The 25865-nt window shown below is 43.9% G+C and overlaps 6 protein-coding genes across 7 annotated transcripts; 3 read left to right on the plus strand and 3 right to left on the minus strand.

The window, feature by feature from the left end:
* The first annotated feature begins 77 nt into the window (after positions 1–77).
* On the plus strand, positions 78–11371 carry LOC135370814 (kinase suppressor of Ras 1-like). Its single transcript, XM_064604675.1, has 19 exons — positions 78–398; positions 1103–1243; positions 1317–1461; positions 2067–2370; positions 3097–3251; positions 3940–3994; positions 4086–4166; positions 4247–4344; positions 4427–4669; positions 5268–5392; positions 5550–5651; positions 5740–5825; positions 6686–6773; positions 6858–6946; positions 7059–7155; positions 7573–7706; positions 7975–8112; positions 8814–8943; positions 9566–11371. Exons 1-19 carry the CDS (start codon positions 240–242, stop codon positions 9716–9718), a joined length of 2523 nt encoding a protein of 840 aa, XP_064460745.1. The 5' UTR covers positions 78–239; the 3' UTR covers positions 9719–11371.
* Positions 11372–12264: 893 nt separating this feature from the next.
* On the minus strand, positions 12265–14852 carry LOC135370816 (derlin-2-like). The gene is made up of 6 exons (XM_064604679.1): positions 14591–14852; positions 14172–14237; positions 13933–14100; positions 12802–12997; positions 12628–12718; positions 12265–12479 (listed from the first exon to the last, which is right to left on the minus strand). Exons 1-6 carry the CDS (start codon positions 14681–14683, stop codon positions 12374–12376), a joined length of 720 nt encoding a protein of 239 aa, XP_064460749.1. The 5' UTR covers positions 14684–14852; the 3' UTR covers positions 12265–12373.
* An 850-nt stretch (positions 14853–15702) lies between these two features.
* On the minus strand, positions 15703–18280 carry LOC135370248 (mitochondrial fission regulator 2-like). Of its 2 annotated transcripts, none has more exons than XM_064603953.1 (7): positions 17969–18280; positions 17621–17721; positions 17446–17564; positions 17268–17374; positions 16783–16883; positions 15920–16100; positions 15703–15865 (listed from the first exon to the last, which is right to left on the minus strand). In XM_064603953.1, exons 1-7 carry the CDS (start codon positions 18050–18052, stop codon positions 15776–15778), a joined length of 783 nt encoding a protein of 260 aa, XP_064460023.1. In that variant the 5' UTR covers positions 18053–18280; the 3' UTR covers positions 15703–15775. The 2 variants fall into 2 exon arrangements, with proteins under 2 accessions (XP_064460023.1, XP_064460024.1); XM_064603954.1 differs by having other exon boundaries at positions 15916–16100.
* A 64-nt stretch (positions 18281–18344) lies between these two features.
* Positions 18345–19818, plus strand: LOC135370251 (thioredoxin domain-containing protein 17-like). Its single transcript, XM_064603956.1, has 4 exons — positions 18345–18599; positions 18679–18760; positions 19555–19636; positions 19707–19818. Exons 1-4 carry the CDS (start codon positions 18458–18460, stop codon positions 19773–19775), a joined length of 375 nt encoding a protein of 124 aa, XP_064460026.1. The 5' UTR covers positions 18345–18457; the 3' UTR covers positions 19776–19818.
* On the minus strand, positions 19790–20571 carry LOC135370250 (DNA replication complex GINS protein PSF2-like). Its single transcript, XM_064603955.1, has 2 exons — positions 19967–20571; positions 19790–19898 (listed from the first exon to the last, which is right to left on the minus strand). The coding sequence occupies exons 1-2, from the start codon at positions 20480–20482 to the stop codon at positions 19857–19859; spliced, it is 558 nt and encodes a 185-aa protein (XP_064460025.1). The 5' UTR covers positions 20483–20571; the 3' UTR covers positions 19790–19856.
* A 265-nt stretch (positions 20572–20836) lies between these two features.
* Positions 20837–25516, plus strand: LOC135370252 (transcriptional adapter 2-alpha-like). The gene is made up of 10 exons (XM_064603957.1): positions 20837–21118; positions 21189–21280; positions 21334–21431; positions 21503–21562; positions 21639–21800; positions 22130–22351; positions 22452–22612; positions 23992–24073; positions 25066–25139; positions 25234–25516. Exons 1-10 carry the CDS (start codon positions 20966–20968, stop codon positions 25426–25428), a joined length of 1299 nt encoding a protein of 432 aa, XP_064460027.1. The 5' UTR covers positions 20837–20965; the 3' UTR covers positions 25429–25516.
* The last annotated feature ends 349 nt before the right edge of the window (positions 25517–25865 follow it).

A 25865-nucleotide genomic window follows, 5' to 3' on the forward strand; every position in this document is an offset into this window, starting at 1 on the left:
CAATTCAATTACACTGTCTGGCTCAGAGCTCAGATATGCTGACGTACCACACTTTCACTTTCACTCTCGCGATTTCTCGATAGGCCTTCACATTTGTAATGGCGGGGGTGCTTTAGTGGTGCGGCAAGTGATGATGGGAGAACCAAGTAATGCTGCTATATTCGTCGAGGTGACAGAAGATAGCGATTATGGTGCATCACTGTGTGCTGTTTATGCTTCATCAGTAGCCCACAAATACTATGGCAGATTTGGAAGAAGAAAACAAAATAAAAACTGCAGTTGAAGCCTGCGTCACAGCTCAAGCAATGATAGATATCAATGCGGAACATTTAGATGGGCTGCGAACACAGTGCGCTACGAGTGTGGAACTTACACAGAACGAAATCAGAGCACTTGAAGTAAGTGCACCAGTGAGAGGTGTTGGGTGCATCTGCCTTGATTCGCTTGAAAATGAGCTAACGTGAGAGGAAACAGAGCGACCACTGATTTGAGGAGCATCGAGACGAGAATATCTGTTTTGTGCTTGCTTTCTAGGTGCTAAGGTCCTGCACAATGGTTTCAGACATCACGGAATGTCTGGTGTGTTACGGGAAACTGCGCTACATTTCGATATGCATCCGTAGTTTTTGCTTGGCATCAGAGAGAATACAGTTCAGAAACCTGTGATGATGCTATTATTACATTGTGCCTCTGCAGGGGAAAGGTATAGGCTGCATAAACGTGCAGTACAACCACATATGGCAGAAGTGCTGCTCTGTAAATGGGACATGTTGCTCTGAAGTGGTTTGTCCAGAATCACAAGCACAGGGGATGTTCCAAAAAAATTTAGTGGCAGAGGCATTATTATAGTTACATTGTAACCGCTTTATGTATCATTGCAGACATGTGTCTAAAGCTGAACTACTGAAGGATGTTGCCAAACATTTGGGGATGTTATCGGGGTGTTGGAGGGTTGGGATAATTCACCATTCTGGCATTATTGTGTGTGTATTGCAAGGTGGCTTTGCTCACAGTGTTGGCACGAAAAGTGACTATACAAAACAAGGTGAAGGAAAACGTATTGAATGAGGTAACACATTCTTTCTGGGCGCATGTATTGCAGACGAAACTGATCAAGTTGTTCAGCCGTCAAGTCATCGCTAAACGGAAGTACTGTAAAAATGAGATCGTGAACGAGCTTCAACAATATCCAAAACTACTACTATGGCTCAAGGTAGTTGGACTATCACAGCAATCCATTCAGGTACTTGTCACTTCTGTTCTGGCTGCTTCTGGTTGGGTTATCGCTCAGACTGAAGGATTACCCTGCCCTCTAGGGACTGTCTGGAAGACTAGTGAATTTTGACGAGGTGCTAGAAAAGTCGGAACAAGAGCTCAAGCGTTTCCTCACTGATGTCAAAGCATGTGAAGAAGAGAAAAGAAGATTCCTCATTGCTTTGCGTAACCTCAAAGTTTATACAGGTACGTGTGACCGGAACCACAATATTTTGTGATTTTGTGACCATTTTCTATATTGAGTGGTACGACATTTTAGGACATTTTGTGACCATTTTCTCTATTGAGTGGTACCACATTTTAGGACTTATGGCACTTTAGGACTTAAAGTGCTAATGCTAAAAACAAATTGAAATGATTCGTGGACACTTACTCTGGACATTGGACTTGACCAAGAAACTCTTCCATTTACCTTTCCTACCAGAACCTAATCGGACTTCTGAACATATATGTTCTCATTTACGACTGCTCATAGAAATACACATTTGCTACGTGGGTAACGCCTAACAAATTTCATGTAACATGTTGGTGTCACAGTTCAGTGTGGGGTCAAACTAATGCAATTAATTTGATTTAATTATTCATTAATTAACTATGCTGACCAGTTTATAATTAATCGATTAATAATTGATTATATAAAATTAATTAAACTCAAAGTCACCAAAGTAAATTACACGCCCAGAACCCTGCAGACCTCTCCAACGGACAGATCCCACCCTCAACTTTCCAACTTTTTTGTCAAGTGTTGGTGCCCTGAAATGCATTTATGTATTGCTTGACAACCGCTGCAGATCGCCAACTCCAGGGTACGACGACCGGAGAGGGAGACCTCCACTGGGACTCGTGGGATCGGAGCAGTGTCAACCTCCTCCCCCGTCGCACGCACACGTCGGTCCCCTCAGATGAGTTGTGCAGTGGGAGTACGCTTGGGGTGCGCTCAAACTTCCCAGGAGGTCGCTTCCCCACAACGCCTCCTCCGGTGAAGCGCCACCAGTCTAATCTCATTATGCCCGATGCACTGCCTCTAACTAAGAGCAAGTCCCACGAAGAGCACCTCGAGAACCGTGTGGAACACAGCGAGCCCCAGTGCCTCACGTAAGCCTTCTCGCGTACAAGACACTCGCTAGCTCGGTATTGGATTCTGCAGCAGTAATTTGGTTTCCCGAAATTGTTGACTGCCATGCAACGTACAGAAAAAGTCAGAGGAGAGCTATTCGCTCTGACTGCAACAAATGTTCAGATTGGTTCCTTCCCACGAGCCTCTTACTGGAAGCAGGTCTTTCTTCTCTGACAACTAGGAGCAAACATCAATGGTTGAAACTGTTTTGGTCCATTGTCAAGAAGCAAACATGCATTCAGATGGACAATCAAATCAATGACAGTGAGAAAAGACAACGAAGTTCCTGACCATTCTCTTTTAGTTTCTTTTCTTTTCTTCTTTTTTTTTTCCCGTTCAATGGCTGCTACGTGACAGCATTCACTCTGGCGAACTGTGTCTGATTCAACCAGTTTTTCCATTTGTTCAGCAAATTCTCACTATCTCACTCATGTTCATCGGACAGGCAATATTTTTTTCTTCTTCTTCTTATTTTCCGCCCAAAAATCTGCTCTTTCCACCATATTACTCAATTTTACCATATTTTACAGCTTCTAAAATAAAACCCGCTTCCTGCCTCCGATTTTCAAACACAAAAATTGTAATAAAAGGGAGTAATTATTCCGGAGCATGATTCTAAAACTAATTATGCACATTAATGCAGCGCAAAAGGTCTGTGTTTATTGAGAGCTACATCAACGATATGGAAATTTATACAATTTTAGCAGCAGCACGGAAGGCGGACCACGCCGCAGGCTGGCAACAGAGCCGGGACTGGAACTGGCCAACTGTTCTCCTCTGTCTCCGAGCAGGTCGCCACCATTTGTTTCTCCCGATCAGCAGGGAGATGCCTGTTTTGTTGATGAGCCAGCTGCTTTGCGTAAGAAACTACTCGTACCACTGTTCACTCACAGGAAGTCGCAAATGCTCTGAATATATTGAGAGCCTCAAGTTTTCGGGAAATATTTTTTTCTAAATTCAGGAAGTAAAAATTGGGTAGATAAACGTGTGCTCTAAATTCATGCAAATTTCGAGTGGAAAAGCTTCCAGTACGCTAAATTCGGGGAGATATCGGGCTCAGTTAGGGCAGGCGTTTGCTGCCAAAGAAGTTTGTGTGCTTTCCTACAGACGTCTCAGTGTGGGCAATTTGCTGGGTAAAGGTCGCGTTTCACCCTGAAGAATCAACCTTCAACTCATGGTGCAAATTCAGGGAAGAATTGTTTTAAACCCTAAAACTTCAGGCTCTAAATATTTAGGGCCCTGTGTTTTAGGGTAAAACCAGTAAAAACCTGAAACCTAGCTTGGCAAAATGCAAACTTAGCCACAAATACTGGCACTACAAGTTTTCCCGGCGATTTTAATCCAAGTGCCAGCTAAATTAATCCATGCCCATTAAAGTTTGGCACATGGATTAATTTCGATGGCGCTTGGATTAAAATCGGCGGGAAAACCTGTAGAAGATGCAACATTCCGCATCTCGTGTTCATGTAGAACACGAGAAGCATCATTTCCGATTCATTCACTCTTCCCACATTAATGCTTAGCTAATTTGAAATGCTTTATTGCAGCTGTCGTGCCCAGGTCACCAAGGATGCACGGAATGGCTCACGCAATTCATCATAGGTGTGCTTACAGTCACAAAAAAAAACTTATTATTTCTAAGCGTAAAATATGCACCAATTTGCTTTGATTCTGCTTTCACTCTGCTCATTAGGTTCACTTCAAGCGTAAAGGTCACTACATGCCAGCAGTGTGACAAGGCCATGTTTTTCGGGTACAAGTGCAAAGAGTGCAAGTAAGCAGAAAACACTCTCGTATCTGCGTGTTACCTCTGCCGCCCATCCCACATCGATGCAAATGTTTCGTTTATTACAGGTTTAGATGCCATAAAGACTGCATGGAGAAAGTCCCACCGTCCTGCGGCTTACCGAACGAACTGGTGGATGTATTTGCTGAGCACTATCAAAAGGGAGGTGAGTCGTATGTCTCCTGATGTTACATGCAGCGCCATGAAACAGATAATTATAATGCACAAATGCGTGACTTCCGTTTTAGGCATCCAGTCTCCTAACCACAGCCACCACATAGTGGGTTCCCTGAACAGCAGTCGGATCGAGACACTCCGTGAGAAAGCACGCCATCACCCAGTGATTAGTCTTCCGTCATACCATGGTCCGGACTCCTCCTCGAACACATCTTCATGCAATTCCTCCACGCCATCCTCTCCGGCTTTCATCGTTCATTCCCATCAGGCTACACCTTCCTCGGCCTCCCGTGGTCAGCAGTTCCATTTTCCAGGTGAGCGGCGGCAACACACGTGCGAGATGATCTGCGTATTTACACGAGTGACGTTCCCACGGAGTACTCTAAGTGGAAGAAACAAATAAGAACCGTTCACGTTGCGGAAATTATGCCGCGTCTTACGTTATATACTTTCAGATGGCGCGGGAATATCGGGGGTGGCATACAGTGTCCGTAGCAGATGACTATATAAAGCTCTGTCGTCTGCTATGGAACGCGTGCCATGTTGCTGAGCTGCAGGATGTTCCTCGTAAACATCTTATGCGTTTCGCACTCACGGCTGCAGTATCACATCCTTCCGTCGGTGATCCCTTCCAACTATCGCAGGCGTGCACCGTGGTTCCGCACAGCACGACAGAAGGACTCCCTGTTCGGGGGAAAAAATGGGGTTTTACCCGAGTCACTAAATGTGCGGTTCGGGGGTAAATTCGGGGAAGAGTCGGGTAAAATCTGAAAACCTCAGAACCTATTTATAGTACATTGAATATGATACTCTGCATTGTAGGAAGATAACCTCGTAAGTATGATCGCTTAACAGAGGTAAACTGTCTCACGATGACAGTACTGCACTGACACTTTCTCTGCATCCTTCCAGATATCAGTAGCTCCGAGTTAACCATGTCCTCAAAGTCCTCCGTCACTGTCGGCTCAGTTGAAGCGCAAAAGTCTACAGACAGCGACCGTACCGTCTCTGGCACATCTGGTTCTGGAAGCATCAGTGTGAGTAGCAATCCAGACATCCAGACAAGGCGCTCGAGCGTAAGGAAAACTTGCAGACGGCATGACCCTCCTTATGCTCTCACTTGCATTTGGTTGCCACAACTTTGAATTGTACAGGGATCGCAACCCTTTCCAACGTGCTAACTTGACTTTGCAGACGGACTCCGAAAAAACGCTGGCTTCAACGAGGGTAGACTCACAAGACAGTCAAGTCTCTGACATTGATCCCAGTGACAGGGCTTGGCCACGTCAAAATAGTGTAAGTGTCCGACCTAGCAGTCTCTAATTCGTTGGTAGTGCTGCATTGACATGTTTTTTTGTTTTGCTTTTTCGTACTTCCATTATAGCTTTCTCTGCGAGAATGGGACATTCCCTTCGATGACGTCCAAATCGAGGAGAAAATAGGAGAAGGGCGCTTTGGGAGGGTTTACAGGTGAGAAATTCTGCACAGTGTAAGCAGTGCAGTCAGATTTTCTCCATTGGTCCGTGCCTGCTTAACATATAAGTAAATAAATATTAATCAGTATAATATATATACTAAAATGATCATGAATAAATTAGCATTGAGTCATTTAGTGTATCATGTATGGTTTCACAATTGTTTAGGAAAGTGTGAGGGCATAGTTCTTTCTTGTGTGAAGTATAGGCTCATCCAAGTCACTATTTGCTTCACAAGACTGTTGTCTGCTTGATTTTGTTTTGTGTATATTCACAAAATTTATTTGGTGATCTTAGGTAATAAATACAAAGTGGATAAAACTGTTTGGAGCATTATGGGTAGAGAATTTAGTCTTATCCATGAACTTACAAATATGTAATCAAAGGGGTACTGAAGTACTAACATTTCTCATTGTGAAATGAAAGATTCTGTTACAAAACACAGAAGTATCAGGGGTTCACCGCTTGCATAGCTAGGAATTTATCAGCAAAAGAAACTTCAATTTTCGCTTTCGCTCTCCTCCTCACGAAGAGCGACAATGCGGAGATGCCTCGGATTGGCTTCCTCAAACAACCTTGATGATTGGACAAATCATTTGAGGAGACCAATGGAAGCCCGCTCCACATTGTCAGCCTTCTTGAGAAAGAGAGGAGGAGCGAAAATTCACAAACAATGCAACGAATGAATTCCGTTCCTTTTGTGTTGCCGTAACTGTAACAGAATTCATTCCGCGCCGAGAACTGTTTGTACTTTAATGCCCCTCTAACTTTTCAACCGTACTGGAACGCATTGTGTCTACTTCTTTGTAGACTCCACTGAAAGTTTACTGTTGACTCTCTCTCTCTCTTCCGCAGAGGAAATTGGCACGGCAGCGTTGCCGTAAAAGAGCTCAACATGGACCATACGGACGACAAGAAGACCCTGGAGACGTTCAAGCAAGAAGTTAGTGGAATTCTCTATAGTTTGTAACTCCTCATGTACAACATGTGATCATCCACAACAACCATGCACGCTGTTGTTGCGCAGGTTGCCACGTTTCGCAAGACCAGGCACGAAAATCTCGTCCTCTTCATGGGCGCTTGCATGAAGCCACCAAAGCTGGCGATCATTACCAGGTTAGTAACGCCTTTAAATAACTTGTTATGAGATTTTGTAGAGTTTCTGTCACCTATTATCTCATCGCGGTGAATGTAATTAGTGCATAATTTGTGTGCGCTTCCTATGTAGCCTTTGCAGAGGAATGACACTGTACAGGCACATACACCTGAGGAAAGACAAGTTCAATTTGAATAGGATCAGCGGTATTGCGCTTCAGATATGTCAGGTATGTGAGCGTTTGAATTGCTGATCGTTTTGCTGTAGTTCAACGAGCACAGGGTAAAATTCCAAGCAGATAGCTACAGTTCGGTTTAGGTTCAATATTAATACTTGGTTAATACTAATTGATTAATACTTGAGGTTTCGAGTGTCCCCACAGCCTTCGTAAAATCGCTCTCCGAGTTCATTAATTGTTGGCTTTTTCCCACTGTGCTTGGCGACAAAAAAATTACCTCTGGCAAAATTGAGTTCAAAACCACAGACTTGTATGTATTCGAGGTGTAGTTGTTTCCGCTTAATTAAAAGTAAGGCACCTGCTAGGGACCCTAAACATGACATGCAGAAGCGTGTAATGTACCATCACATTTCCTTAGACAGGCTTAGTAACTTACATACTTGTCTAACACACTTTGTCCTTTCCCAGGGAATGGGTTACCTGCACGCACGCGGCATTGTACATAAGGACTTGAAGACGAAGAATATATTTTACGAAAATGGCAAAGTGGTCATAACAGACTTTGGTTTGTTCTCAGTCACAAAACTTTGTCATGGTAACAGGTAAGAGCTAAACCAATTTACCAGTTGTTGGTAACATTTCCCGCGAGTCCGAGGAAGTACCTACGTACAAATGGCGGGACGAGACTGTCCCCGTGAGTACTTCCAAACAATCGGGGGGGGGGGATGTCACCAACGACTGGCCTACTCCAGCTTGCTCGCATTCCGCTTCTATGTTCTTCAATTTACGAACAATTGTACTTGTTGTACACTGAATAGAAAAAATTAAATTAATGATAATAATAATAATGCGTATTTACACAATCTACAGGAAAGGTGACTGGCTCACAATTCCTCAAGGTTGGCTCTGTTACCTTGCTCCGGAAGTTGTTAGAAGTTTACGGGCAGGAAGTCAGCACGATGCTGATGACTTGCCATTTGCTACAGCCTCTGATATTTATGCATTTGGGTGAGTGCTGTTTGGATGTTACTGAGTTGTGAGAAAGGCAGAACGCAGTAGAAGTATGTCAGATGTATGCGTAACATCCACCCGCAGAACATCATGCTTAGTTATACTATACGCAAGTAATATACAAGAGCTGTGCAAATAGCAAAATTTCAATTGCGAATAGTAGTTTACGAATATTTCACTTGCACTGCGAATCGAATCTGAATAGTTTCTTCAGATGGCGAATCTAATTCGAATAATCAGAAAAGGCCCAATTCTAATAATTTCGAATACCTCATGGTGAAATATTTTGTGGTGTTGTGCTCTCTCGAGATGTTGTAGACTTCAGTGACAGAATATTGCAAACAGTGTAAAGCGGGCTTCACCTAACGCTTCAGTGTAATGAGGTGAAGCCGACTTGCAGAATGGCGATTGCGATACCTCGCTTCATTACTATTTGAAAAATATTCGAAAATTTCGATTACGGATAGGCTGCGAATAGCAGTCGAACAGCATCAGATATCTGTTTCATATTCGAAATTTAGAATATTCGCACAGCTCTATAATATACGAAACGTTGAGCTGTGGTGAGCATAGCTGTCTTGTAGCTGACACCTGGTAACACCCTTTTATCGAGTACAGTGTTACAACAGCATTGCCCCTATGTGTTTTCTCGGCAGTGCATCTATTGATGTGTGTCTCTTACCGTGTAATTTTTTCAGCACTGTCTGGTATGAGCTCCTTTGTGGAGAATGGCCATTTCGAGGTCAGCCTTCTGAGTCCATTATCTGGCAGGTCGCCAAAGGCATCAAGCAGTCTCTGGCCAACATACAGGCTTCACAGGATATTAAGGTACGAATGAACCACTATACGCAGAAATGATTTCAGTGTCTGCTTTAATGTGTGTACACCATGCAGGTGTACACACCTGCACTTCATCACCTTTCACCTTCGGGTGAAAAAGCTTCCAGTGTGCTAAGTTCGGGGAGAAATCGGGCTCAGTTACTCAAACATACAGTACTGGTTTGGTGAAACGGTGATGTAACTGCATTTGCTGCCAAACAAGTTAGTTTGCATTCCTACAGACATCTCAGTGAGGGCAATTTGCTGGGTAAAAATCTGGTTAAACCCTAAAACTTCAGGCTCTAATGATGAAAGATGAAAGTCACTGAAATGGTTAGCAAGTTGTAGGACTCGCAAATTGAGGCGAAAAGGCAAATTGGGGCAAAAAAAAAGGCAAATTGAGGCTTTAATAAGGCAAATAATGCCTTTAATAAAAGGCAAATTGAGGCTTTCTATGTATTTGTCCCTTCTATGTTGTTCCAGCCTCAGAACATCAGTTCTTTCATGTTCAGGCTCTAATTATGACTCAGTTTGTAAATGGATAGCTGTGTATGCTCACATCTGCTAAGGCCCTTATTGGGAATCAGCGTGTAATTAATAAATAAAACTAAATAAATATTGATATGTGCAGGACTTCCTGATGCTGTGCTGGTCCTACAGACCTCAAGATCGACCAGCATTTTCGAAGCTGCAGCTGCAGCTGCAGAGGTTCCCAAAGAAACGGCTCGCACGAAGCCCGTCCCATCCAACGCACTTGTCCCGTTCCTCAGAGTCTGCTTTCTAGGGTGCCGCCCTCGAGTTCTCCTGCTTCGTTCATTTCCCTGACACCTACCTGGTGTTTATTATTATTATTATTTTTTTACCGTACTTCGTATTGACTTTGCTCGAGGTACTTTGTGGTATCTCGAAAGCATAAAAAGATTCAGTACAAGTGTTGAAGAACCTTTTTTTGTAGGATTTGAATATATTATGTGTTGGGCCCGGAAATTTAGGCACAAAAAGCGATGGAAATAGGCAGGCAATTGGGCCCTCAAAAACGGCAAAATAGGCAATAAAACACAAAAATCCAGGAAGAAAAGGCTACAGTACCGGTACAAGCTTTGACTTGTACATGAATGCTGAGGAGGCCTATGACCACGTGATATTGAATACTACTTTTAGTTTTCCGCCCTCGAAGATCTCACAAGGTCAAATCTTTTGATCACGTATACATGAACCCCTTCTAGTAAACCAAAGGTACTGAAGGAAACCAAACGAAAAAAAAAAGCAAAAAAATGAAATGACTGAAAGGCACACTCACACTTGCACCTCTAAAAAAGGCTGTTATGGCATCTAAAAATGTTCAAAAAGGCTACAATTCAAGAGAGTCGATCAAAAGGCAGGCAACCCCCCCCCAAATGTTGCATTTAGGCGTTTATAGGCATTTATAGGAAAGTGCCTAAAATTCCGGGCCCTAATTATGTGTAATAATTTGTGGAAAGTTAGTTGGTAATATAATAGGACTTTTTTTTCCAGCTAGGTTTGGTTATCGTTTTGCTCACATGACACACTACCTAATCAAGCTGCGTAATTTGTAAGCATTTGTGCAACAAAGAAGACAGATTCTGTGTGAAGAACACATTGTATAAATTATTGATCTTCGTGTAGCGACTTGCAGGAAGCATTGTATAATAATTTTTACTGTTGCTTCAGAGTATGTATAGCAGTGCTCCTAATTTATTTGCAGAGACAGAATGGTGCTAAGCCATAAATATGTGCGTACCTAAGACTTCGTAATTGAGTACCCCATCTGCAGTTGGAACATAGGCTCCTGCAACAGCTCTCAGCAAGGGAGCTATACACCTGAACGAGGCATGCCCCCACGGGAAGCTCTGAAGTTGCTGGAGTCCCACGACGGGAGTACTTGTCCAGCAGAGAGGGGGTGTACATACTCAGTTAACACTGTCGACATGTATATTCTGAACTGATACTTACTTGTACTACATAAACTTTCTGGTTGTTATGCCTGCATCATGCCAAAGTAGTTCAGAGTTTGCATAGTATAGTGTGAAAGTTTTATGCAGGTATGTATATTCTGGTATGAGCTTTGTATGTGGATATGAACATGTAACATCTATTTATGATAGTTAATAGTATAAAATATTATTTACTTAGAGAAACCTATGCATCACGATTATCGTCCCAAATCCAAGCAGACGCTCTCTCTGTACATAGTCAGGCTTAACGAGTAAATTGTCTCTCGAAGATGTGCTACAGAAGAAACGAATTCAACCTTTTGTTTCTTCCTATGGATTGTTAGGGTATGATCAGGACTGTAGGGAACTTCTAAAATGCTTTTCTCTCCTGAATGTGACACTGGTGTAAAAGTGTATGTCAGTCTCTGAGGAAATTATGTTGTGCATTTGTGTCCTGGAACGAATAAATGGGAAAGTCTTTACATCATGATGTAGTGCGTAGAATCAACACGCTGTCACAGCTGTATATCAATCGTGCATCCTAGAACTAAAATGCGTGCCTTTGTGGGAAAATCGATATTGATCAAATTAGCAGATTGGTGCAAAGCAGGCACCAATGGCCAAAATGAACGAAGTGATGCATCCTAGAGCAGTGCTCCAATTTTCCAGTTGGCCTCCTGGCAGATCGGAGTTAGAGCACTGCACAGGGCCCAAGCCCGGCTGGGTGAAGCCTTCTTTTTACGGGCCTGCGCACTGCTCTAATGGAAGTACCCTGCTCATTCAATCAAAAAAAAAAAAAAGTTTGAACAAAATAAGCAGACTGTAGTTGTTGAACAAAAGTTGTTTCAGGAGATGCAGACCTGGCATAGAGATTTATTAAAAATTCTATGCATGCTAAGTATGCAAACTACTAAGTCAAACAGTAAGTTGAATCCTGAGCGTAAGGAGAGGTGTTGCTTTCTTTTCTGGCGGATAAGCTGAGGATCTGGCGGGCTACGTCCTCATCTCAAAGCCCGAGCACGGGTGCAGAGAAAATACGACATGACACTGCGCACTCATTTTAGTAGGTTGTGTTGTGTTTTCCGTTCATTTTGGGTGTGTTCAGGTTTTGGGTGATACAAGGGGGGGTCATCGCTGTAAATCTCTTGCGGAGAAAGGGTATGTAGTGATTTCCTTCACGCTTGGATCACAAATTACACAATGGATTAATCTTGTTCCTTTTGTATTGATGTGAAAGTAATGGCATCTTCCATTTTGCAAGTACTTCTTTAACGACTGTATGTATGTAAGTACAAAGCGCCCAGCAAAAGAATATGGGTTAATAATTGCTTCTTACAAATTACTTTGAAGCCTTTATGCGTCGGGAAGCACTGGATATTAAATCAAATATTTATTTAAACAAAAAACTTCATACTGTCAGTGGTGGGGTAATCATGGTTCCTTTCCTTTGTAAATACTTTTTTTTTTTAACTAAAATCTCCCTTTTAGCCACCCCTGTTATCATTGTTGCCCCAGTCAAAGCCACCTGGTCTTTCTTCAGGAAGTGGATTGTAGTTTGGATCCGACGGTACTTCTTCAAAGATGTATTTTCTATGAGGAAGAGAAGCAAGAAAATTATTCTGCAGCATAGTGTGCCACGTTTCTTACCACAGCTCTCAACGCATTTATGCCTTTGAGTTTAGCTTTTATGTAAATTGTCTTGTAGAGATACAGCACATAAAAATGTGCACAAACTCACATTACACGTGGTGTCTTGAGTACTCGAAAACCACCTCTTTGGTTTGGGAAGACATCTTCCAGAAAATAATAGATGTGCCCAACGATCACGCCTGCATTGAACGCATCACTTGTACCATCTAGCTTTTTAATCTGGCTTTGGCCAAACTACGCTAATTACAGAATTCATACTTACCTATGACGTCCACAACCACAGAGTTGCCTAGCAACAAAGAAAAACCTAAAAGAACCCAGGGAAGATACGGGGCTTGGAAGTTGATGAGTCCAAAGAAATTTAACCTGAAATATGGATTTCGTCTACTCCAGATGTACACCAACATTGTGGTGAATGCGTGACCAAGAAACAGCTGGTTTACAAAGATTGCAATGATCTGTGGTGATCATCGTCAAGGTTATGTATTTATGATGCAGACACAGGTCATGGTACATGCCAGATACTGTGTGTTCATACGAGCGTCATTCCCTAGAATGTTCCAGTAGAAGATGAAAAAAAAAAAGCATTAGACGACCTGTCTTTCCGTGCTCTTTTACCATGAGGAATATCCTGTGGCACAACCACAGCATATTTTGTAGCAGACGACAGGATCGATGTGTCGTCTGCAAAATATTGTAGTAGAAGAAGAAGCGAAGAACTGGTCATGAGGCAGAAGCTCCACTGCATGTTATGTTGAGCACTTGCACGGTGCCGGAATACTGTAAAAGTGGTTAATTTCGCGGCCTTAATAAGTCGCGAATTTGTGTGAAAGCGGACGGAAGCGGAAATCGGGGGTTCATGACACCGCCGGCAGTAAACGAGAATTAACCGGCCTCTACATGCCAGCTGGCTTATAGAGGCTTACCATGAACTCCAATTCTGTGACAATGACATACGTCAAACAAGTCGATTTGCCTTTGCAGAGCTCATATCATCGCGAATACCAGCACCCATACTTTTTCATCCCTGCTATGTACCGATATTTTGCGGAACCTTAATTTCACGAAAAAAGTTCGATTGCGAAATTCGCTAAAATTAAGTCCTCACGAAAATTTATACTTTTACTGTATCAGGAATGGCGTACTGCCCACTTAGCAGACGACACCATCTTTTTTCCTGTCGTCTGCCACGGAATACCTTGCAACTGAGCCGCAGGATATTCCCCACAGTTTGCAATGCACCAAAAGACATAATGTTGAGTACTTGCGCTTACGTGGCAGCAGACAGCTATGACGTGTTTCGCATCTTCTGCTGGACTATTCTTGGGAATGTCACTCGTGTGAATACTACGGGTAAAGACGCATCGTAGCAGTAGTGCACAAAGTAGGATACTATCATGAGTGATCCACCAAAGAGAAACATGAAGAAAAAGTCAGCTGTTTTGCCCCTGAAAGATCCTTCCTCAAGCATTCGGCAATAGCGGACTGTGAACAGCATGTTGAAGAAGAAAGCGAAACCAAAAGTTCCAAAAAACAGGAATGTTGTCATCAGTCTCCATAGCTGGAAGACAAGAAGGCAAAAAATGAAACAACTTATTACAGCGAGCAGACCAATAGACCTGCAGCACCTACCTGGTAATGCTTTGTAATTAATGTTGGGTTGAAGTACAGTTGGAAGGGTGAGATTATGTCAAGTTGCTGTGGACATAAAATAGAAGCTCAAATGAGTTCACGTTGACATATCGTATTGGCATCACTACACATATTATCATAGCAGGTATTCACGTGAATGAACGCTTGGAATCTAACGTCAATCCACGTGTAGCAATAAACGACTATCCCAATATAAAAGGCAATATGAAGGAGGCAGCAAGGAAAAACGGCAACGTCTCATCGCAAGCTATGGGTTCATGATGTAAGACACTAGCCTTACTTCCTATTAGTGAAAGATAGCGATAGAATCAGACTCACGGTATAAGTACCCAACAGACTATAGGCAGATACGCAGCTATCGTTTTCTGATTATATCCCGGAGTAAGCACTGTACTTACCACTGCGACTGTCGTCAGAATACATGCTGTAGTATATGTTCGCGTCACTACCGGGATTTGCAAGAACTCTTGTACCAGCATTTGGAGAGCCATGATGTCAGTTCGTGACTACTAATGAAAGAGCAGTTCTTCGTGCACGCCGGGGTGGAGCTTACTGTCCATAATTTACGTGCCAAAAGTGTATTACACGTGTATTTCAGCGAGCTCAGTCACCTCAGCGACTCAGCCTCAGGCGGTTAACGGACACCTCTATCCTCTAGTTTTTATTTGTCGCCGCCAGTCCTCCAGTTTTGATTTTAGGCGGTTCAGGGTTCAGGTTCGCCTAATCCTTTTTGAATCAGGACAGGTATCCGAGCATATACCACAGACGAAACCTAGACAGGACTTAAGATTTATGTAAAGAATAGAAAACAGTGGAATGGATTTTACTACTTCGGCCGCTCAGTGGAGCGCAGAGCAGCGGTCGGGTCGAGCGGCCGTGAGGTTAGTTTCGGTATAAGTATCTTCAAGGTGCCTAAGAACACAATTGAAACATGAGAAAAAATGTAGAAGAGAATGCGAGAGCGAAGTGCGTAGTAGACCCCCATAGATGGCTGCCATATTTTAACTCTTCGATTTGGCTGCATTCACTGCACCAGTTCATGCCACTCCACCATGCCAAACACTCAGTGAGTGTTTCACTCAAGCAATAAGGCTTCTGTGCGACACTTTCGTGCAATTGCGCACGAGCCCTCTCTGCTTTTGTATTCGTTTAGTAAAAGTGCACGGCTATATAGTTTCAGAACTGTTGTGATCAGAAATCAAACTTCCGGCCCGAACATTACACTGCTTCTGCTATGTTTGTGTATGCTTGTTGATATTTCTAGGACAAAACGTCTTCTGATTGTTGACTTTGGAACTGACTGTAATGTGCCCAACAGTAGTGTATGAAACAGACTAAAGTACCTAAAATCAAAATGATCAATGTCACATATCAGCAAAAAACAATTGGTTGTAGTGAGAGTTGCATGCAGAGATATGCATGCCTCTTACTACAATGGCTTACTACAACCAACTCCCATGTGAGTACAAGCTCACTCTGTCGAGCACCCTACAAGCATCGCAAGGTATCATTCTGTGAACTATAAAATTATTTATTTATGTACATAAAATATGAGCATTGGAGTTTGTACATGCACGCACACGTTAAGCAGAGACCTTCTGGGCTTGGGACTGCAGGTCAGGAGTGAAAGCGTTGTTGCTTTTTCGCAATGGAAGACGTCTTCTTTGATAGATCTGCAAATGAATGTTAGTTAGACCATTGCCATTTGTTCCATTTGTGCAACCCACATGCACAGGTGATCTGGGAGAAGCCGGGCTCCATGGTTCAGTGGTGCTTTCATCTGAACTATCGCCAGGGTGAAGCGATGCATAGCGGGCTCGCAGGGCCGCAGTGAGCCGAGTGTTGGGGTCGGCAGAAAGAGACTCGCATGTAGAGGACTTGCTTTTCAGTGGTGTTCCACTGGGTGACCTGAGAAATGACCAGTTGTATGCACTCTGCTCATCAGTTTTTCTTGCAGCCACACCAAGTGTAAATATGGCTAAGAAGCAAGCGAGCTGGTGGAGATGATGCATAATGTAAAACCCATAGACTAGGGAACAAGAAGGGACAGACACAACACGTGTTGTATTTGTCCCTTCGTCCCTTTACATTATGCAACACCAAGTGCCAAGTGTGCTGTGTCATCGTGTGGAGATGGCACAAGAATGGAGTAGTTCTATATAGGGATGCAAAACTTCCACAAATTTTGACCATCTGAAAAACAAATCATGTAAAAAAAAAAAAAAACATTCGCTCTAGCATGACAGACTGATAAGCGAACATTAGAGAAGTAGTAAAAAATGTGAAATAACAGGGTACAACAGACCAACTCATATCAGAAGAATAAGTACTACAGCTGAAGCTGACCAGAATGACTAAAGAGGAAAGTTTGGCCTCGTTTATGTTTGATATGTCGTTTTTTATATTCAGGATTCAAAATTTTGGGCAACGTTTCTGATGCCAAGGAAAAACAAAATCTTTTCCCCCAATTTTCCAGTTTTTGATCCCCCGAGACATCTCTCACAAGGATGTGTCTTTTAAGTCGTGCAACCCTTTTCACAGTGCCATACCAACCAGTTCAATCTTCTACCCCTTTGAAAGTTCTACATACTTTTCGACTTTCTTCAACGTCACTTTTCCCAAGTCCTTGAGTACCTCCAGGAGCGCGCTTTTTTGTCGAGCTTCCTGCGCACATCTAGAACTTGAAGCACGCTGAAATTGAAATTGTATTTCTTGAATTGCATGAAATCTACAAGCAGGAATTCTCAACGGAATGCTTACATGCAGTAAAAATACCACGCGTCTACACAAGAATACATGCAGTGCAGAATGACTGCATGTATACCAATATCACAGAATGACAGAATACCAGACACCAGTCTTAATGCACTGAGGGGGGAGGGGTGCCCCTTGCCCCCCTTTCTGACTGAGTGCTACACACACACACTGAGAAAAGCAAGGGTTGGAGAAACTGGGAGAGGGTTAGCGTACACCCTTGGCCAACTTCAGGGAGAACTGTTCCAGCTTTCAGCCTTACTCTTGTTTCACAATGTTTGTAACCCCAACCTGTTCCGTACTGTACAGTAAGTACTTTACCGCTAAGTTCTTTTTTTCAGAACTTGCATGCTGTGGCGTAGTAGGAATAGAAACCATGGGGGGAGGAGGAGGAGGAGGCGGTGGCGGCACTGAGACTGTGACGCGAGCTGCAATGGTTCAAAGAACATTAAATACCACGTGCCTCGGACCGAGGCAGACAGACAGGCACGGAACTCACCATTTCTGTCAGCAAACAGAATTGACACTTGATGCTTCAGTGATGCTACTTCCTCTTGCAGTACCATCAATGCAGTTTCTGCAGCCGGCGGAAGGGTGCAAACGGTGTTGCAATGACACCTGAACACAGCAGAAGATATGTATTGTTTTGTGACCAAATGAAAAGATACACAAACCTTGAGGGCACGTTGTCGCACAATTTGGGCTCTGGGAGGCTTGGTTGTTGGACCTCAAAGCTGTCTTCGTCATCGCGTGAAAACAGTACACGGAGAGTTACCTACAAAAGGGGGAAAATAATCGCGCATACATGTTAGTGATGGTCGGGGGAGGGGGGGGGGGGCGACACACCCACCCCGGAAACTTTGACTCTCTCCCCTCCAAAACTACGCTCCTCGAGAAAGAAACCGCCCTTTCAAAGTCAGGACCTGGATTCGCCCCTGATACATGTCAAATGGAAGTTTCATTGAAAGTGCGTGCGTTAAATGCGATACGATGACCATAACGAACTTGGTCGTCACACTGACCTGAGCTATTTGGAATTTTTCGGCGAGCCACGTCATACATCTGTAGCCAAAGCTGTCGAACCTGGACGTCGTCCTGGCACTCATGTTGACAAGGGCGAACTGGCCAGGCAACCTCTAGTACGCGGATCGCCTTGTAAGAATTGTATGGACAACCAGTTTTACCACCAGTATAATGAAGTGGACGTCATACGTAAAGTGAAAGCCACTTTCATAAGACGAGACGAGGGCAGAAAAAATAAATACTTTCCGTCAGTGTGGTCAGTGCTACGAGCACATTCGAGCCATGGCGCGAGATCGTCAACGATTAGTTCCGGCTACGACTACGACTTGGCTTGGGCTTGGCTTCGATGATGGAGGAAGCCGAGCGCCGAGCCACGAGCACTACAAGTCAAGCCAGTCAAAAGGGGCGGCTGTTCTTGGTTTATCTAACTTTTCTACGGTTGTTGTGATCGCCGATATCCAAGGCGTCTCTACCCAGCTCTGTAAGACATGGTTAAGCAAATTCACGTCAAAGGCTTCGATGAATTTCAGAACGTAACGAAGTCACTGAAATCTAACGATGTGGCAGTATGCTTGTTCACTGGGGCTGAAGATAGTGCGGGTAAGAACTGGTGCCCCGATTGCGTCGCAGGTATGTTTTTCTCAGCATAGATAGTAAAGTGATAGATATCAAGATTCAATCAACTCCTCCATTTTTAATTTTTTCCTAGCAAAACCGTTCATTCAAGAAGCCCTGAAATCCGCTCCTGCAAATGCCACGTTTATCACATGTGAAGTTGGTGACAGAGCATAGTAAGCCGTGTATTCCATGTCGTTCTATGCCACGCCGATTCTAGGTGGTTCTGTGTCGTCGCATTCCACGCACACATGCACTTCGCTGTTGTATATGCCATTCTGTTCAGGAGGCATTATTGCACCAGAGTTAATGGATCATATGTGAAATCTTCATGAACCCACCTAAAAGTATCGCACCTTTTTGACAGGAGAAATGTGAATTCTGTAAATTATGCACATACACTAAAGTATGCCTGACACCACCTGCACAGTTCAATCATATCAACCCTACAATGGTGCCAGAAGAGTCACTTGAATGGTGTCCATTAAGTTCTAAGTGCCTAACACAGGTTGAACTTCAACATAGGGACAGAAAAATTATTTTTCAACACAATTACATGAACCTCAACATATTTTATAGCACATCTCTTAACTAGTTCTTTGGTTCCTCAAGAGAACAATTTGTCATACCCCCCAAACATACATCAGTGAAAACATTCAACGCCTTCATTCAGTTTATCCTTGTGTGTGCTTCATCAAATGAATTGAACAAGAAAATTCCTCATGGGGCAAGGTCTAGAAAATAGGGAGGATGATTGGCAACTTAGAAAGCCACATTCCCATAGAGTGCAAGGTTGGATATGCGTGCTGCTCAAATGTTTCATCTGAATTCTGAGATAACATTTCATTGGATGTTGAGAATTTTCTCTGCATGTATTAAGCATGAGTAATATCTTGTCCCACGTATGAGGTTGTCTTATTACCTACTTCCACTTCATGTAATGCCTGATGCGCTAAATATAAAATTCCAGCTGGAAAAATGTGGGAAATCCCTTCAGGACGACACCAAGTCTGAACATCCAGAGCGTCCCAACACTGTTGCGCTGGGGATCGGTAAGTAAGCTCCTCCCATGTCTGGTCCTTATTACATGCATGTGCCTGACATGACCGATTCTCCTTGCAGCCGAAGAAACTTGACGGTGCCCAGTGTGAGAATCCTTCTCTCATAGCAATGTTGTTTGAAGAAGAGTAAACTCCGTCAAGACATCACCAAAATAAACAAGTTTTAACGACTATTTACATCTTGTACTATGTACATCATTTAAACATTGAACTAAGGCAGCTGACTTCTTGACTCGTTGATGCCGCTTCTTCTCTATAAGGAAGGAAAAATACATTTGGTGAGGCGCGTTGAGCTATGCATACTGAGTAGACAACACTTACCTCCCTCAACTCAGCTAGGTGACCCAGAGCAGTGGTGAGGAATCCCCTAATGGTGTTTATTTCCATGACCGTGAGGTGGTCAATCTTTGCATACAGTTCGTCGTTCTTCATAAAAGCGTCAATGGAGGTCCTCAGTTTCGACAGGCGAATGTCCCAAATATCTTTCACGTGGGTTTGGACGCTGTCAGCTTCAGGAATGTCATCGGCGGCTACATCGAGTAAAATCTGAGTGACCTCACGGTAATGATCGCTTGGCATCTTCGTGAAGAACGGAGACTCGACTTCTTCTCTCTTTTTTTCCTCGAGGCTGCTGGAATTCATCCAAGGAGGTGGAATGATATGACACTTTTGCCTCTGCTTGAGATGCACTGCGATCCACAGCGGCACCTCTACTGGCATATTAGGCTCAAATGGGCCCACATCGCCAGAAATTAGATACAATCTATCGTGTCGAAAGTTGGGTATTATAGATACAGTTGTCTGCTCTGCAATGAACTCTATCTGTGCGCAGTCCATACCTTACAAATGGTTACCCGGAAGGTATCCGGAAACACCGCAAAAACGCGGGAAAATCATTGGATTGTCATGGATTGGACTGGAATATGAACCGACTGTGGATTCGTGAATTGCGGGAACTCCCCTGGCGGACATTTTCCTCGTACCTAAACCTAAACCTAAACCGTACGAAAGGGATTAGGCAAACCTAAACGTACTCGTCATGTTTGGTAATTGGTAACTTATCTCTCATTTTTTCTGATTGTTTCTCCCTATCTCTGTTGCCGAGTTATTCTGCCGCTTCGATGCTTTTTCTCCTTTTTCTGGAGTTGACCATGCGACCATGCTAGACAAATACCGTATGGACTTGTCGATCCAAGCCATAGCCGTAGCCTCCAAGCAAACGTCATGCTTTGGCCATAGTCATGCTGTTTACATGTGTTGAAGCAGAATAGACTACAAAGTTAAGTAATAATTACAGTGATCCAGTGAACTGTTCAAGAAATGAAGCAGCTGTGCTCATTCTGTGGCACGTTGCTCTCAGAAGCGTACGTGTTGTGTGTAACGTGTGAACCGAAATGTCCGATATGTGTCCGCTGCTTCGCTAAGGGAAGCGAATCTTCCACGCACCAGAATGACCACCCGTACACGATTGTGGTGAGGCCAAGCTTCATACGAATTCATAAACTCGGAGCCCTTGATACCACAGACATCACTTACTTAACAGAGGACGGATTTCCCCGTCATTTCCAACTCGTGGACGGGGACAGAAGAATTGAGGCTTCTCGATGCAATTTTGGACCACGGGATCGGCAACTGGTATGACATTATCAAGTGAGAGCCCCTAACCAGCTCAAGGTGTTTCCTTCCAGGAGCGATATCGCAAAACAGGTAGCCGGTAAAACAGCTAAAGAATGCGAATCACATTTTTTACATCACTACATTTATGCATCGAATCATGAGCTTGGAGGTATGTAAGAATTCGACAACCGCGCGGATTCCTTGCTGCTATTGCTTCTCATGGTGTGACATATTTTACAGATGTGATGCCAGTGCCGTCTTACGAGAATGAGTGCTGTGCATCCCCAGTATTCTATGAAGGTTTGAAGAATTTACTCATCATCCCATTGAAACTTTGCCCCATTGAAGCATGCTAATGGTATTGAAATGCTTGCAGTTTCAGGGGACCCGCCACGGCCTGTCCTCTGTTCGCAGCAGCAGGTTGATATGGCCGGTTACATGGCAGCCCGTGGAGACTTCTCGTTTGAGTTCGACAACTATGCAGAGTTAGATGTGGCTGAGCTCGACTTTACTACGTGTGAAGACCAAGCAGACAAAGGTGAGTTCGAAGTGTAGAAGGCCAATTTTGGAAGGTACGAGACAGGTGTAATTTAGACGTCTGGAACTATAAGAGCCGATAATGCAGTGCACGAAAACTGCCTCCCTCACCAGATTTCAAGCACGTCGTTTTATCGCACTGCTTACTCCTGTACCCGCAGCTGCACAGACTTTTTATTCACAGAACAGCTGTTTTATGAGAGCACATGATTGTATTGACCTGTACAGGCTTCCCCATTATAGAACCTTCGTGCCATATTGCAGTCAGTGAGCTCCACAAGATTACAGTATTGTTCTTGCTGAGTGTGACACTTGCTGCACCACTTGTAGACCTGCAGGTCGAAGTCTTGCGCATCTACAGATCCCGCCTCTTGGAAAGAGCGAGACGCAAATGGATTATTCGAAAGCATGGATTGCTCAGCCAACAGAGGAGCCGACAATTCTGGCGGAGGTACAGTGCAACGTTAGGAGAGCACACCTGCTCCGTTCTGATTCGGTTCATGCAACTCCTGCCGCCGGAGGACTTTGACTTTCTCATTGAGGGGCTTCATGGTGAGTATTGCCGCGATAATGAAGGAGGAATGAAGTATAATGTGTTGTGTTTCGACACGAGAATAAATTCTTCTAATGTGGGTCTACACCTCCAATGCAGGTGAACAGTTACTAAAACAGCAGATGAAGTTGCTCCAAGAGTCAAGGTCGGTCGGACTGATAAGGACCAACAGCATACATCTTTACAAGCAGTGTAGTCGTTGGAGAATGTCGCACCACTCAAAACGTGTAGGTCTTGCAGAGTTGCTGAATAACATGAAGGTGAGGAGTACATGATGCAGACGTCTTATTTAAGAGCGTGGTGCACAGTGCACTGGTAGAAAGCGACTGTACCGGTCATCGAGGTAATATGCTTGTTACAGTCGCCGTCCGATTTTTCGGACTCGGCGGGGATCGCGCAAGAGTCCGAATAATCGAGCAGTCCGAAAAAACGGATTTCGCTTCAAAATAAACTTTACTAAGCCCTAGTAGGCTGGAAAAATTTGTCGATGCTTTCCTAACGCGCTTCCAGCTCTGCCTGATAGCATCAGCTTCTATTTCCCGAAGCGACATTTCGTCACTGTAGGTACACTGACAGAGGCACCGCCGTCATCAAGTCCGCAAGTCGGCTTCACCTAACGCACGCGTGCTTTAGGTGAAGCTCGCTTTACAGTGCTGTCGCGCGACTCCCGGGCGGACGGCACGTGCTGGGCCGTTGGCCAAAAATGAAGACGCAAAAGCGCTACGACAGACCTCTTCTACTCAGAGGAATGGAAAATCAACAATCATCACTGCTTATTTTTTTGCCTCAATATTTTAGTTGGTTGATTTCTTTTGATACGAATTTCGGATGATACCAATATTTTCCGTCACCCCGTGAGAGAAATTTGCGGGTTGGGCAAACAGAGTCCGAAATATCGAGCGACGGAGCTGCACGGCGTCCGAAATTTTGGACGTTCTTATACATCACCTCTATGGGACCCGCGGCCGTTCCGTGAACGAGTCCGAATAATCGAGCATGTCCGAAAAATCGGTCGGCGACTGTACTTATAGAACCCTAAACACACAAGAAGGTAACCGTACAAAAATCGAAGCTTCAGCAGAACCCCTGCCTTCCTCGGGACCACCCTTATTTATCGCACAAGCCTTGCATTTTGTATGAGCACTGTTTAATAATAATAGGTCATCGCTTTGAACCACGACCTACTAGGTTTTATAGCGACCGTGTCGTAATCGGCAAACCCTATGAGGAGCTCATCCGCACGATCCGCTAGGTGTGCTACCCATCGGCCCGCAAGACTTAAATCATGACTAGACAATGGAAATTTGAATTTTGAATGCGCAGAAGCGTACGTACGACTACCGTAGCAGATGACAGCCCTATGAAAATGCGTAGAATGATGATGATAACCTACTTTAGAGAGAAGCATCTCTCGTGGGGCATCCACCGCTTGTACAAAAATACTAAGGTAAGCTCAAGTACAAAGTATTGAAATTGAGCAAGCAATAATGTCAAGTGATGTAAGTAAGTGTAAGTGTGAGCATGTAATGTAAGCAAGCAACATGGTCGCTATAATCTAGTAGATTGCGTTCTGAACAATATTGCAATCCTGCATGATGACACCACTCCTTTTCTCCGCATTGCTCGTATCTATTTCCAGAATGAAAAGGCGGCACATGTATGGCTGCATAAACAGCTGATCAAAGATTCTTCTACTGCACTGGACTTGAGGAAGCCACTAGGTGAGCTTTCACATTTACGTATGCTTTTTGTCTTCAACGATTGTGAGCTTTGTGAAGCTTTCTTCAAAGCCTTTGTGCAAAGATGTGTACTTTGGGATGATCCTCTTTCCTTCCTTCACATCCAACATGCTGTCTTTGAAATCTGCAGTGTGTGCGTTTTAAAATTCTCTCCTTTTTGTTGAAATGGCAACCTCGATATCCTAATGATGCAACGATCCTGCTCTTGCCCCTTTAGCTAAGTGACCAACAAAGCCCCGCATTTTCAGTGTAGTGTGAGGCAGTTGGAATGCCCGGCACGTGGAAAATGCCACTAGCGGTCATATCTTATTATCATGCTGTTCCTTTCACATCCGCCTCTGCCTCATCTTTGTAAAGCAGCACGGAGGCGCTCTACAAAAATATGCCAGGAGCAGTAGAAATTAGGATTACAAGCACTAGGATTATTCACACAAAAAGTAAGAGTGGAATCCTGGTGCACAAGAGAGCTGTCAATGTTGCTGGTAGAGAAAAGCCTCTACCTTCACCTGCTGCTCTGCGCCTTTTTTTCTTTTTGACGTTGTATTTGACCGATCTCCTTGCTCCCGCGCCATAGCAGACGACTCTTGGCACATAGTAGAAGTGCTCTCATAATCTCATGTCACAACAGGCCAGGAGGACTGGGAGGATTCAACGCCGCTGCCCACGTTCTTGTAGACCACCTTTCTCACAAAATGCTGGCTTCTCAAAAGAAATATTTTGCGCGATAGTTTCGGAATATCATACGCTCGTACTACCACACTGTAAGAAAGGTATCCGTCGGAGGTGTCTTCCATGCCTTTTAACAGGGCCTGCACGTAGGTACCTCGTTCGCCTCCAAGACGAAGGGAAGGAATGAAAGACGCAAAACAAAACGTGTTGTCAGATTTATTTTGTGCAAATTGAAAATTGTTTACAAAGCACAAGAAACCTACTCTTGTCTGTTTCCCGCCTTTCTTTCCCGCTCTCTGTATTAGGACGGAAAATGGCGCCTCCATTAGACATCACTGGCCTACCTGGATATGAAAAGTTGACTAATCGCGAGAAAGAGGTAACTGAAGCTCTGGCCTTTGCTTGTACTCGTGTACGACTCGCAAGAGAGCGTTCGCACCAATTTAACGTGGCTGCATTGTTCCACGTTTCAGCTGTGTGCGAGCCTTCGGCTGGTTCCCGACATGTACCTGAACTTTAAGACAATGCTGATCAACGAGTACCAGAAGCTGGGTTCCCTCCGTTTAGCGAATGCTCGAGCGATTATTAAAATTGACGTCAATAAAACTCGAAAGATATACGACCTCCTGTTGTCGGAAGGTCTCGTAAAGAAGGGATTTTCATTGTAGTCTGGGGATGTACGAGACATTCTCTTATGTGAATTGCATTCATTGCATTGTGTACAGTCTCTTATTAAATTATAACTTTTGACTCTTCTGGTAGCCTGACTAGTGTTAATTGATTTCACGAGGCTGTCGGGTTGAGATGAAAAGTGCCAGCTGGGTCAGTGAGACCAAAAGGGAAAGGAGGAGCAATACTACAGCAGAGTTGGTCCGATTCCAAATTCCTTCGAAGGAACTAGGGGAATTTGCCAAAAAAAATTTCACGAAACACTGCCCGTGGTAAAAGACCGGTGAAACGCCGTTGGTATTGCCTTTCAACTGGGAGCCGGCACAAGCATCAAATAACCGGCTGGTCGGCAACCTACGTGGTGTGTATAGAGCTGTACATAATGCCACATCGCCTGCTGTCTACAATTTTTTGTGGATGATTGTGGTGGAATATG

The sequence above is a fragment of the Ornithodoros turicata genome, chromosome 10 (assembly GCF_037126465.1).
Source record: "Ornithodoros turicata isolate Travis chromosome 10, ASM3712646v1, whole genome shotgun sequence".
In the NCBI taxonomy this organism is placed as follows: domain Eukaryota; kingdom Metazoa; phylum Arthropoda; class Arachnida; order Ixodida; family Argasidae; genus Ornithodoros; species Ornithodoros turicata.

What these genes read in the sequence shown, in the direction of transcription:
- LOC135370252 (XM_064603957.1), top strand. Translation starts at nt 20,966, where the DNA reads ATGAAGCAGCTGTGCTCATTCTGTGGCACGTTGCTCTCAGAAGCGTAC. An exon ending in AGTTGCTGAATAACATGAAG is followed by an intron (nt 22,613 to 23,991) that starts GTGAGGAGTACA and finishes ATCTATTTCCAG; the next exon opens with AATGAAAAGGCGGCACATGT. An exon ending in TGACTAATCGCGAGAAAGAG is followed by an intron (nt 25,140 to 25,233) that starts GTAACTGAAGCT and finishes TCCACGTTTCAG; the next exon opens with CTGTGTGCGAGCCTTCGGCT.
- LOC135370251 (XM_064603956.1), top strand. Translation starts at nt 18,458, where the DNA reads ATGGTTAAGCAAATTCACGTCAAAGGCTTCGATGAATTTCAGAACGTA. An exon ending in GTGCCCCGATTGCGTCGCAG is followed by an intron (nt 18,600 to 18,678) that starts GTATGTTTTTCT and finishes ATTTTTTCCTAG; the next exon opens with CAAAACCGTTCATTCAAGAA. An exon ending in CACTGTTGCGCTGGGGATCG is followed by an intron (nt 19,637 to 19,706) that starts GTAAGTAAGCTC and finishes TTCTCCTTGCAG; the next exon opens with CCGAAGAAACTTGACGGTGC.
- LOC135370248 (XM_064603953.1), bottom strand. Translation starts at nt 18,052, where the DNA reads ATGAGTGCCAGGACGACGTCCAGGTTCGACAGCTTTGGCTACAGATGT. An exon ending in AAAAATTCCAAATAGCTCAG is followed by an intron (nt 17,722 to 17,968) that starts GTCAGTGTGACG and finishes CCCCTTTTGTAG; the next exon opens with GTAACTCTCCGTGTACTGTT. An exon ending in TGCGACAACGTGCCCTCAAG is followed by an intron (nt 17,565 to 17,620) that starts GTTTGTGTATCT and finishes TGCTGTGTTCAG; the next exon opens with GTGTCATTGCAACACCGTTT.
- LOC135370814 (XM_064604675.1), top strand. Translation starts at nt 240, where the DNA reads ATGGCAGATTTGGAAGAAGAAAACAAAATAAAAACTGCAGTTGAAGCC. An exon ending in AAGCTGGCGATCATTACCAG is followed by an intron (nt 6,947 to 7,058) that starts GTTAGTAACGCC and finishes CTTCCTATGTAG; the next exon opens with CCTTTGCAGAGGAATGACAC. An exon ending in AAACTTTGTCATGGTAACAG is followed by an intron (nt 7,707 to 7,974) that starts GTAAGAGCTAAA and finishes CACAATCTACAG; the next exon opens with GAAAGGTGACTGGCTCACAA.
- LOC135370250 (XM_064603955.1), bottom strand. Translation starts at nt 20,482, where the DNA reads ATGGACTGCGCACAGATAGAGTTCATTGCAGAGCAGACAACTGTATCT. An exon ending in ACCTAGCTGAGTTGAGGGAG is followed by an intron (nt 19,899 to 19,966) that starts GTAAGTGTTGTC and finishes CCTTCCTTATAG; the next exon opens with AGAAGAAGCGGCATCAACGA.
- LOC135370816 (XM_064604679.1), bottom strand. Translation starts at nt 14,683, where the DNA reads ATGGCTCTCCAAATGCTGGTACAAGAGTTCTTGCAAATCCCGGTAGTG. An exon ending in TAATTACAAAGCATTACCAG is followed by an intron (nt 14,101 to 14,171) that starts GTAGGTGCTGCA and finishes CTTGTCTTCCAG; the next exon opens with CTATGGAGACTGATGACAAC. An exon ending in TGTGGTTGTGGACGTCATAG is followed by an intron (nt 12,719 to 12,801) that starts GTAAGTATGAAT and finishes CGTTCAATGCAG; the next exon opens with GCGTGATCGTTGGGCACATC.